Genomic DNA, 12,302 nt, shown 5'->3' with positions numbered 1-12,302 from the left:
TTCCACTTTGGTTTCTCTCAAACTCAACCTGATGTCCAAAAGTAAACCCTTTTCTCTCCTAAAACTCCCTTTCTTCCAAACTTTTCTGTCTTCCCAGCCATGGATGCTCAAAACTTTGGAATCATTTTTGAGTTATATTTCTTTCTTCTTACACTCAATCAAGTGCTATAGGTTCTAATTTTACACCATCATTTTTGCCTCTAATTTTCCTGATTCTCATTGCCTCCCAACTTCGTTCACTCAATCAATAAAAATTTATTAAGTGCTTACTGAGAGAATCTCCATAAGGCACAAGTGGGTGTTATGTTACTGGATGACTCAGAAATTTCAGTATTTATCTCCATTACCAAATGCTACTCAGCCTGGTATTTAAGGGCCCTCACAACCTGCTTCCAATGTACATTTATGGCTTTATTTTGTATCATTCCCTTTCATGTTTTGTACATTCCAACCAAAATTCAACATAGGCTTAGAGAAGATCATTAAACACATGGAATCTGATGAGAGTTCCAAATGAGATAATATAGTAAAAAAAAGAGAGAGAGAAAGATTGCCCTGGACAGATCCACATTTAGTGGGATGACTTAGAGAAAAAACTAACAAAGGAAGCTTAGGAGTGGTCAGACAAGGGGTGAATTAGGAGTGAATAGTTTCATGAAAACCTAGAGAGCAAAGAGTTATATAAGAAAAGATAGTGTCAGAGGAAAAGATCAGGAAGAATAAGGACCGAGACAGACATTCGATTTAGCAATTAAGAGATAATTGGTGACTTTGAGAAGAATATTTTCAATTAGATAATGGAGTGGATTTAAGAATAGAGATAGAAGTACTCATAGATGTCTTTCTCAAAAAGTTCATCCATGAAGGAGAGAAGAAAAATATAATGATAGCTAACAGGGATGGTTGAATCAAGTGAGAGTTTCCTAAGGATGGGGAGATTTAGATATGATGTATATATTAGCGAAGAAGCCAGTAGATAAAGATAGATTAAAGACAGAAAGAAAGTGGGAATGATAGTGAGAGCAACCTGATGGAAAAGAAGAGAATGATTCAGGTGGGATTAAGGATGTTTACAGAAAACTGGCCTTGGCAAGATGAAGGGCTAACTCTGAGATAAGAGTGAAGAAGGAGAAAGTGGGAAGTCTTTAAATAATGTGAAATGAAGAAGAGGGAAAATCACAGTGAATGAGCTCAGTTTTTATATCAAAATATTATCTGCAGCCAAAATAGTGAGTGAGATGATGTGGGAGCATTGAGAAGGGATGAAAATGTTTGGAACAGATGTGAATGGGAAAGTGAATCATTTAGGTAGGAAAAATCGATTAATTTGCTTCCATGAGAGTCCAGATAAGATTATGTAACATAAATTTGTAGTGGACCCAGTCCACTACATGAGAAAGTCTCCAACTATTTGGGAGTAACCTAAGACTGGGTTTTGGCAAGACTTGATCAGTGATAGGATAAAGGAGCCAGGGACTTAATTGTAGAGGATAGTTTTGAAATGAATTTGTTCATCTTTTGATTTGCCAAAGGGTCAAGATATAGAAAAGTAGGGATGATAGGAAAAGAATTTAGTTGTGGATGGATTCAAGATCAAGGTGAGAACAAACAATAGAGTAAGGAGTCATAAAGAAGGGGGAAAATGTATTATAAAATATTATGATCAGAGAAGTTAATTTCAGAATTTATGAATGGAACACTTCAGAGTAATGGCAAAATCAAGGGTATGATCATCTCAGTGTGGAGTGGAGGTGGAATGGAGGAGAAGGAATGGAATTCCTCAGAGGAATTCAGTGGAACACTGAAGAATTCTTAAATGAGATCATGGGAATGAAAAGTAGAATGAGGAATGAGGAGGTTAGAGTGTTTGAAGGATCTATCTGTATATGTATTGTGTGTATACATATTTAGGTGTGTGTATATGTATATGGATGCATACAAATGATTTTCAAATATGTCCCTTCCCCCATTTAGAAAATGTCAAAAAATGTGAAAACATATGAAATACCCACCAAATACAGAGAATTGGGTTAGGTACTGAAAGAAGACAAAAAATAGACTAAATTTCATGGAGATTTTATTCTAGTTGAGATATGGCACCAATTAAACGAAATGTCTATGATGAGTGGCAATGGAGAATCAAAGTGACATTTCCGCTTGGAGGCTAATATTGGGTGTGTATTTCTCTTGGATCACAATTTTTTGGTTAACTCTTCTGGTCTATTGTATTTCTGGCTCCTTTCAAGGCAAGGTAGTATTCCTATTAGTTCTTATATGTCTTTCTGTGAATTCATAGCATAGTTGTATCAGTCTCTTTCACAGATGAATTTTTCACTAATTTTGTTCTTCCATAATTCACAATTTGGAAAGTGTGCTCTACTTTACTGAAATGAGTTCCTCCCCCTCCCACCCTCCCACCCCCCAAATTAGGGTTAAGTAACTTGTCCAGGGTCTCACAGCCAGAAGTGTTAAGTGTCTGAGATCATATTTGAACTCAAGTCCTCCTGATTTTAGGGGCACTGCGCCACCTAGTGCCCCTTTGTTTTTGCTTTTTTAAGCGGAAAAGACATTTATGGAGGACTTTCTGGTTTATATAGTGCTTTAAGAATATGCTTCAGTTGTTCCTTTACTTAATTTACACAGCAATGAGGTAAAATGATTTTGCTTTTACAGATGGGGAAAGTGGGACTGAGAGAGGCTATTCTATTTTCCTAGAATTGTACAGTTTAGTAAGTAGCAAAGCTGTGACTGGAATCCAGCCCCCTTGTTCCAAACTTAAGTGCTCCTTGTGCTATACAATGCTGCCTCCTACAGGGTAGTGAAAATAGTGTTCTTCAGGCTGATTTCAGAAAAGCCAGAAAGACTTGCATGAACTGAAGCTAAGTGAAGTGAGCATTCTACATAGTAACAGCAAAAAATCAAAAAAAAAAAAAACACAAAAAAACCAAAAAAAAACCCCATCAAAAAATGTGATGGACTTAGCTCTTCTCAGCAATATAGTGATCCAAGACAATTACAATAGACTTGGGGTGGAAAATGCCATTTGTATCCAGAGAGAAAACTGTGGAGATTGAATGCAGATCGAAGTATACTATTTTACCTTTTAAAAAAAATTTGTTTGCATTTTCTTTCTCATGGTTTTCCCCTTTTCTTCTAATTTTTCTTTCACAACATGACTAATATGGAAATATGTTTACAATGATTATATATGTATAATCTAATAAAGATTGTAAAGAAGGGAGATAAGAAAATTCAGAACTCAAAATCTTTATAACATGAATGTTGGAAACTATCTTTACATTTAATTGGAAAAATAAAATACTTTTTTTTTTAAAAAAGGAAAAGGAAAATAGGGCTCATGTTCTTATTTATGTAACATAAAGGTTATTTGAGGAGGATATGGGTCCCTAAAAATGTCGTTGATAAAATCTGTTGTTTCTTCCTCTGAAATTATGATCTCCTTGAAGTCAGGGAGCATTTCACCCATATTTGTATTCCTCTATGATGTCTAATACAGGTCCTTGAACATAGTAGGAAAAACATTTAGGAAAATCTGTTAATTGATTGGCTGTTGGATGACTTCTTTCTTAGATATAGTTTCACATGTAAATTTTTTCTTTTTTTATTATAGCTTTTTATTTACAAATATATGCATACGTAATTTTTCAGCATTGACAGTTGCAAATCCTTTTGTTCCAACTTTTTCCCTCCTTCCCCCCACCCCTTCCCCCAGATGGCAGGTTGACCAATACATGTTAAATACGTTAAAGTATAAGTTAAATAAAATATAGCACATGTAAAGTTGAACCCATTACCAGAGTTTCCTGTGGCACTTGACCCCTGATATTTTTAATTCTTTTATTGACCCATCTTCCTGAGTTCAAATCTGAGTTAATCACTTAACTTAACTGTGTGATTCTGGGCAAATCACTTAACACAATTTGCCTCATTCCTCATCTGTAAAATGAGTTAGAGAATGAAATGTCAAATCCTTCCAGTATTCTTGCCAAGAAAACCCCAAATGAGGGCAACAAAAACAATAGTGCCCCAGGTAAGCTCAATGCTAATGAAAGGATAGTAGCAATAAGAACAACAACAAGAGCATCTTTTGATCATCAAAACCCTGCTGTTATTATTCCCATTTTACAACTGAGGAAACTGAGACAGATTAAAGCACTTTCTTGGGACACACAGCTAAGTGTCTGAAGCTAGAAGATTCATCAGCATGGTTGATGCTCATTGTGGTGGTTCTCCTTAATCATCTGGAGGAGGAGAGTGGAGATATATCACTTATGTTCCTATCAGTTTTCAAAGAGAATAATTAAAAAATGTCTTTCTCTTTTCTTTTTCTGCTTATATAGCTCTATGAGCAACTATCTGTGAAGGATCTTACTGGATTCCCTGAGGATCTGATGGTGCAAAATGAAGATACTGGAGGATGTATCTCTTTCAAGAATATTTTTGTTAATGGAATTACTTACTCCCCTGTGTCAAATAGTGAAGAGGATGATACTTATAACTTCCTCAAAGTAAAGTCCCTTTTTCCTATTCACATACTTGATTATAAAATTCTTGAAGGATAATTGTTATTATGCAAAAGATAAAGAGCAAAGTTTAAATTGTCTGTGAGGAGCATTCTGAAATGTAACCCCATGTCTGTTCTCTATATTTATCTATTTAGCCTTTCAAAATTATAATTCTGGACTAATTGAACTATGTCAGTTCAACCTTCCCTGTCGCTACTTTAGGTGGGACTAAAAAGCTTTGCTTTTTTGGCAAAGGGAGGGAATACCTCAAAGAGTCTTATCCCCTTGATAATGTTCATTTATTTATTCTAGGCTCCTCAGCATTTTGAAGGTTTTTTCTATTTATCATGACTGAGTCAACTTTTGAATATATTTTTGCAATACCTGGGCTGCTAAGTAACTCAGCCCCTATAGAGTCCAGGGACCATAACCTATTTATATTTCTGGTGATATTTGCATTCCGCTTCTGATTGTACCTGTTGTCCAAAATAATCATTAGGTCCTTTAAGGGAATATTCTCTCTGTGGTCTGTGAGGAGTCTGGAAGGAGTGAGGGCATGGTGCATCTATGGCTTATATTAATAACTTGGCTCTTGAGCCAATATTTCCTTGCATTTGTGCCTGAGTTATATGTCTGTTTATAGTAATGAGAAAGGGTGACATTTAAGGAGGACTTTCTGATTTACATAGTGCTTTTAGTTCTGAGACTTATTAGCAATAGAGGAAATAAATATGAGAGAAACATCAGCCATAACAGTTGCTATCAAAATAAATTTAATGGGCGTCAATAATGTTTGTGAATTGATGCATTTTCAACTTTCTTTCCAGGAAATGGGCTTGATGGTATTTACTAATACACAGGTCCAGAAGCCTTATTTATGCCCCTCATTTCCTCCACCACAAAATTTGCAATATTCATACTCAGGTAAAACAACAAATGTATTATTTGTTTTGAGTTGAAAAAATATGTGATATATCATATAGAACTATTTCTCTCATGGTGATTTGGAAATATGATAAGAAAATGATTCAGAAGATGGCCCAGAAAGGTAAGTATTGAGTAAATTTTTCTATTTTATCATTCTTCCAAGAGTATCATAAGATCCTAGTTCTAGAGCTGGAAAGAACCTCAGAGACCATCAAAGCAATCATTTTACAGAGAAGAAAACTAAGATTCTAAGAAACTAAATTATTCTTTCTAGGTATAATCTGCCAATAACAATAGCCAATTGCATAGCACTTTGAGGTTTTCAAAATACTTTACAAATATTATCTCACTTGATCCTCACACCAACCTTGAAAGGAAGGTATTATTACCCCCATTTTACAGATGAGGAAAGTGAGATTTAAATGAATTGCCCAAATTCATACAACTAGTATCTGAGATTGGATATGAACTCAGGATCTCCTTATTCAGCACTTAATCTACTGCACTATCTAGTTGCTTATTAAATAGCCATTAGTGCAAAGGAACGTGTGACCTGCAAAAAAATTTAAGAGTAGGAAAAGAAAGTAAATGAAGATGGGAACAAGAAAAGTAATGCATTTTGACTTTTCATTATTTACAGAATAACTAGCATTTACACTTACTTGGCCACTGCCTCTCTGTGAGATGGCTGCTTCTTGTTACTGCTTTGTTACTAAGAATGAACTTTATTTTCTATCACCTCTTCTACTTTTCAATGTTTTCCTAGTGCCTACATTTTAGGAGAGAGAGAGAGACAGAGAGGGAAGGAGAGAGGGGGAAAGGGACAGAAAGAGAAAGAGCGAGACAGAGACAGAGAAATGGAGAGAGAAGGGGGAAAGGGGCAGAAAGAGAGACAGAGATACAAACACAGAGAGATAGAGAGACAGAGAGATTGGGGAAAGGGAAGGGGATGCAAGACAGAGAGAGAAAGGGAGGAAGACAGAGGGGAGGGAGGGAGGGAGAGAGTGAGAGAGTGAAAGAGAGAGAGAGAGAAAGAGAGAGAGAGAGAGAGACTTCACCAGAGAGAAAGAATAAGGGAGGGAGAGAATGAGGGAGGGAAAGACAGAGAGAGGGAGAGGGAGAGGGGGGGAAAGGGGCAGAAAGAGACAGAGATAGAAACAGAGACAGAGAGAGATATGGGGGAAAGAGAGGGGGATGGGAGACAGAGAGACACACAGAAAGACAGACAGAGATGCAGGGGGAGGAGAGACAGAAATGGGGGGAAAGGGAGGGAAAGGAAAGACACATATACAGAGACAGTGAGACAGAGAAACAGAGACAAAAAGAAACAGAGATAGAAAGGGAGGAAGACATAGGGGAGGGAAGTGGAGGGGAAGGGAGAGAGAAAGAGAGAGACAGAGAGACAGAGAGATAGAGAGACAGAGAGAGACAGAGACACTAAGAAAGAAACTAGAGGGAGGAAAGGAAGAGAGAGAATAAGAATAAACCTGTCCATAACAATGACTTTTTCATAAAGGATAATGACCACACACACACACACACACACACACACATCATAGTATAGTAAAAAAAGAATTCTGGAGGAGTCAGAACACTTGGGTTTGAATTCTGACTGTACAATTTATAACCTACATGCGACTTTGAGAAAATCACTTTTTTTTCTCCGTTTTAAAATAACAGAGTTGAGAAAGATGTCCTCTAAACTCCCTTTTATCCCCTAATATATGAGCCTATTATCTTACTTTTCATGCTGTAAGTCCGTGGAAATGCTTAGTTGCTGATCTTGGCAAGAAAATTCAGAGTGATTTCATTCTTTATAGGGAACCCTGACTATTTTAAATACTTGTCTCCCTATGTCATTTCCCAAACATTTCACTGTTTTCCCACTCTCCCAAACTTTTCTTCTCTCAGATCACCCCTCAATAATTCTCCTGTTACTCACTAATATCAGATATTTATTCCTATTTTTTAAAAAAGGAAACTGAAGCTTAAATGATTTGTCTCAAGTTACACACCTAAGAAGTGTCTTTGGCTGGATTTGAACTTGGTCCCTGCTGATGCCATATCCAGCCCTTTAGACTCTTTACTTAGAAGTTTGAGGCTATTCTTCTCTCCTTAAAACTTATCATCAGGCACTCTCCTCTAAACACATAAGAGATAGCCCTGCTTTTTTACCAAGCTAACCCCTTTATTTGTGCCTTTGATTTGTTGTCTCTCGCTTCTTCTAAGACTGTTCCAGTGGTTTTTCTCTTTCCATCAACTTCTTGCTCTTTACCTCCACCACTTCTGTCTATACAATCAGGTCTTCCCTTAAGGTACCCTCAGCTTAGATATGGGTTCTCTCAAATAAGTTACCCAAGATTTGAGGAATACATTCAAATTAATGAAGAAGGAAAAGAAAAAGAATAAAATCCGTTAGTGGACTTGTTGTAGACAACCACCTTTACTTCAGTCATCTAGGTTCTGTATTTCAAATTCTAGTCTTTGTTAAGCGCAGGTGACCAGTTTCATAGTTTTCTGGATTTGAATCACCTCTACACTAAAAAGAAACTTGAAGCATGAAATCCTTGTCTAATGACTAGGGAATAGCCATACCACTAGAGGAGCATATCAATTTTGACATTTTCATCATAAATGAAGCCAGAAAAAAAGAAGGAAGTTTAAGATAAATAGATAATTCACAATAGTGCATTTTGGTGGCAGTTAACCAAACTGGTACTGCTGAGAGTCCAAAAGCAACATAAAACATAATTTCATGTAATAATTGTGTACTCGTGCTAAGTATTTTCAAAAATATTTTCATGAAAATAAGTATGAGATGTGCACACATCTGTTGTAGAAAATTAAGAATCAGAAAAAGTATGCCAAGAATTGTTAAGAACTTTCAAATTAAAATACACTTTGATAGATAGTAACTTCAGTCCATGATGCCCATGAGTATTTTAGAAAATATGAATCAGGAATGAGAGAGAACAAAAACTTGACGTATTGCTGTTTTGGGGAGAAAATAATCAGAAGACAACAATACGTGACAAGCAATAAATAGCATCACACCAAAAAGTAAAATTGATTACATTTTAGCAGATAGGAAATGATTCATTACTGACATGACAGTCATTCCTAAATCAAGATCTTGGAGATGCTATAGAATGAGACCACAAACTTGTCAGTGTAATAGGATAAAAATAAGAAAAATATATGGCCTGCAATTTTAAAAATTTCATCCTGACCTATTTAGATGTCAACAATGCTAAAAAACTAGTAGGATAGGTATGAACAAAAGGAACACAGAGATTGATGATAATAATTAACCATTGTAAATCAAATAACGTAACAAAGACACTAAAAGAGAGTGAAAAACATTTTAATCAGCAAATACTTAGCTAATGTGGCAAGCAGAGAGATAGGGCATCCAAGAAGAGTGAAGGTTTAGAATATAAACTATAAGCTCTTACAGAGCAGAATGATGGAATATTAAGAATAGTATTACTTTTTTTTTTTAGACAGAGTTTTATTGTTCAGTTGTTTCAGTCACGTCCAACTCTTCACAGCCCCATTTGGGATTTTCATGGCAAAGATTTCATGGCAAAGTTTGCCATTTTCTTCTCCAGATCATTTCACAGATGAGGTACTAAAGCAAACAGGATTAGGTGACTTCTTAGGGTCACCCAGCTAGTGTCTGAGGACAGATTTGAACTCAGATCATTCTTCCTGACTTCGGGTACAGCATTCTGTGCACTATGGTACCACCTAGCAGCCCTAGAAAGAAGAAGGGAAGGGCAAAAACAGTTTAAAGATTGCCTGGTGTAAGATTTAAGAAAAGTCATCTTGAGGTGTTTAAGGGTGAAAATAAAAGATAACAAATAGAAGAAAATAGAAAAGATATCCATATTTTTTTGTAGGAAACTCTTTTCACCATCAAGGACAGTGGGATGATCATTCTAATACTCCTAACATCACGTATTTATTTGACTGTGAAACTACCTCATCTATATAAATTTTTTTCTAAAATAAAAATAATAAACTTAGAAATTATAATTTAATTTAAATATAATAAAACTTCTTTATCTATCTAAATTTTTTTTCAGAATCATCCTCAAGCAAAATGAGGACCCCCCCTTAAGGGGGATAATAACAGGAAAAAACAGGTTTTCACATGTAATATTCCATAATAAAATTTCACTTAGTCATTACATAATCTACTCAAAAATATAAAGAACATAAACATTTTATTAAAAATTTAAAAATTGTACTTATTGTTCATTTAAAATTTTTAAAAGCATTTAATTTGGTAAGGCATAAATGCTTTATTAATGACTTCTTAGAGCAAGGTGTCTTCCATACAAACATCAAAAAACACAAGATTCTTGGAAAGCTATTACAAGAGAGAGAATCTTGTTCAACCATCTTCTTTTTAAAAAAATAGTATTTTATTTTTCCAAATACTTGCAAAGACAGTTTTCAACATTCATCTTTACAAAACCTTGTGCTCCAAATTTTTCCCTTTCTCTCCTCCTCTTCCTCCTCAACGACAGCAAGCAATTCTATATAGGTTAAACATGTGCAATTCTTTTCAACATATTCCCATATTTGTCATGCTGCACAAGAATAATCAGATCAAAAGGGGAAAAAAACATAAGGAAAAAAACCACAAGCAAACAACAACAACAAAAACTCTGAAAATGCTATGTTTTGATCCACATTCAGTCTCCAGAGTGCTCTCTCTAGATATGGATGACATTTTCTATCAGAAGTCTATTGGAATTGCCTTGAATCATCTCATTTCAGCTATCTTCTAATAATATTAGTCAAGGCATTAAACAGGGAGAAATATGTTTGCCAAGAATTTTTGCCATTGTCATGGTTAGTTAGTAAGGGCTCCCCTATAGATTATGAGGTTCTCCCAAGTATCCTTCAAATTTTAACTCTTGTTATTGCCTCCGTGAAACCTTTATGACTCTACTGATCAAGTAGATATAATAATAATAATAATAAAATTTCCCTTTCATTCTCAAATTTAAATCTTGCTTCTAGTGTTTGCTGCCTGTTTATGACTTTGGGTTAGTCACTTTACTTCTCTAGGTATAATCTGTAAAATGAGAGAGTTGGACTACTTGGTTTCTAATATCCCTCCTAGCTCTATATCTATGGCTCTGGGATCCACTTTGTTTTGTATTTCTTATCACATCTATCTATCTATACACATATGTATAGATACACGTATACATGGGCACATATACATACATGTGTATATATATCACTTATTATATCATATAAAATTTGCATTTGTATTATAACTATCATATTGTATTCCTTTCCTCTTACTAGACTCTGAGGTCCTTGAATGGAGTACCTTGTATAAATCTTGTATCTCGCACAATTTTTAGTAGGACATAGCCATTAAATAACTAGTCAACATTTTTAAATTTTTATTTTAGTAGGTGGTGCTATGGGTATGGCAAGAGTAGGCTCTGCACCCAGATTTCATGCACAGGCCCTACTTATGGAAGAAACTGTAATCCCAACTGAGACTGTGAGAACAGTTTTCCCTGAGACCTGGATCTGGGACTTGATAGTAACAAGGTAAGTAGTTTCATTTTTTACTATTTTTTTTTGGAGTGAATTTTGCTAGATTTTCAATTCATTGACAGTTTTTCTCATTTCCCAATCTACTTCAGAACAAATCCAAGTTAAGCATTGTATGGATTCACTCTAAAATAAGCATTTCTGAATTATTTTGTTGCCTCTTCCTCCCAGAAAATGGACCTGGGGACAGAACTATAATTAAAGAATTAGAGAAATTAGAGAGAGAGGCTGAAATTTAGAGTACTCTGAAAGCACTGGGTGTTTAGTAGTTTAGGTAAAGCAAAACAAGATCTGCATTTAGCACCTAATTAGCAAGAATAATTATTCATTAATAAATAACAAGAAGTACTAGATGGTCTATTTTGCCTCTGCCTCTCTGGATCCAGCTGCTGCATCCCATTCCCAGCATCCAAGTCAGGTACTGTGCCTCTTAGCCCATGTTCAGTTGTCAGCATGTTGTTCCAGTTAAGCTGGATGAATTTGCCCATCTGTCCTGGGTGGGATCATTCTGCTGGCCAGTGACCACATCTGACCATACAATTCAGGAGCTCTGCTGTGAATGACACACTAAGAGCAAGTATAGAGTCAGCTGTGTCAGGATCCCCACATTTGGTCATAAGCTGTAGACTTTTCCTCCAATGGGACCATGTTTTCCAGAGAATAATTTAAGAATAATCATTAATCACAAAATTAGATTTTCAGATGTAAGGACTAAGCAACATGGGGATTTAGATTTAGAGGAGAAGGTTAAATTTCTCTAGTAATCTGGTAATCTTGTCTCTATTCTCTCTCTAGCTCTGCAGGGGAGGCTGAAGTGGTGGTGAAAGTTCCTGACACCATCACTAAATGGAAGGCTGGCGCATTTTGCCTTTCAGAAAACACGGGACTTGGTCTCTCCCCCCCAGCCTTTCTCATAGCCTTCCAGCCTTTCTTTCTTTCTTACACCCTGCCCTATTCTGTGGTTAGGGGAGAGGCCTTCAACTTCAAGGCCACCGTCTTCAACTACATGGCTTACTGCATCCGGGTAAGAGACGTCTCCAGAGCAACGGGAGGATGGGGAGGAATTGAACAATGGCCTAAACTGCCTAACCTGGAAATCAGTATTTGTCAAGGGAACATTGTGATGCTCCAATGTGGGGTGCAGATGGGATTCCCAAAATATTGATAAGTGGCTAAATATCTGTCAGATTATCTAATCATGAAGGGCACAGATGTATTTTGGGAAACTTTCTATATATCTCCTGATATAACTCCCTATCCAAA

At 36.0% G+C, this 12,302-nt stretch overlaps 1 protein-coding gene across 2 annotated transcripts in view; it reads left to right on the top strand.

The window, feature by feature from the left end:
• Positions 1–12,302, top strand: part of A2M (alpha-2-macroglobulin) — a 69,567-nt gene that overhangs the window by 28,848 nt on the left and 28,417 nt on the right. The window contains exons 16-19 of one of the 2 annotated variants that reach the window (XM_023504526.2): positions 4,362–4,529; positions 5,354–5,450; positions 10,895–11,036; positions 11,835–12,063. In XM_023504526.2, the coding sequence (XP_023360294.1) occupies positions 4,362–4,529; positions 5,354–5,450; positions 10,895–11,036; positions 11,835–12,063 (636 nt within the window). Of the gene's footprint in view, positions 1–4,361; positions 4,530–5,353; positions 5,451–10,891; positions 11,037–11,834; positions 12,064–12,302 lie in introns of both variants that reach the window. The other variant, XM_012550705.3, reaches the window with a different exon arrangement.

Source organism: Sarcophilus harrisii, chromosome 5, assembly GCF_902635505.1.
Source record: "Sarcophilus harrisii chromosome 5, mSarHar1.11, whole genome shotgun sequence".
Classification (NCBI taxonomy): Eukaryota; Metazoa; Chordata; class Mammalia; order Dasyuromorphia; family Dasyuridae; genus Sarcophilus; species Sarcophilus harrisii.
Note: the sequence above shows the minus strand (reverse complement) of the source record. Positions and strands in the feature narration are given on the sequence as shown.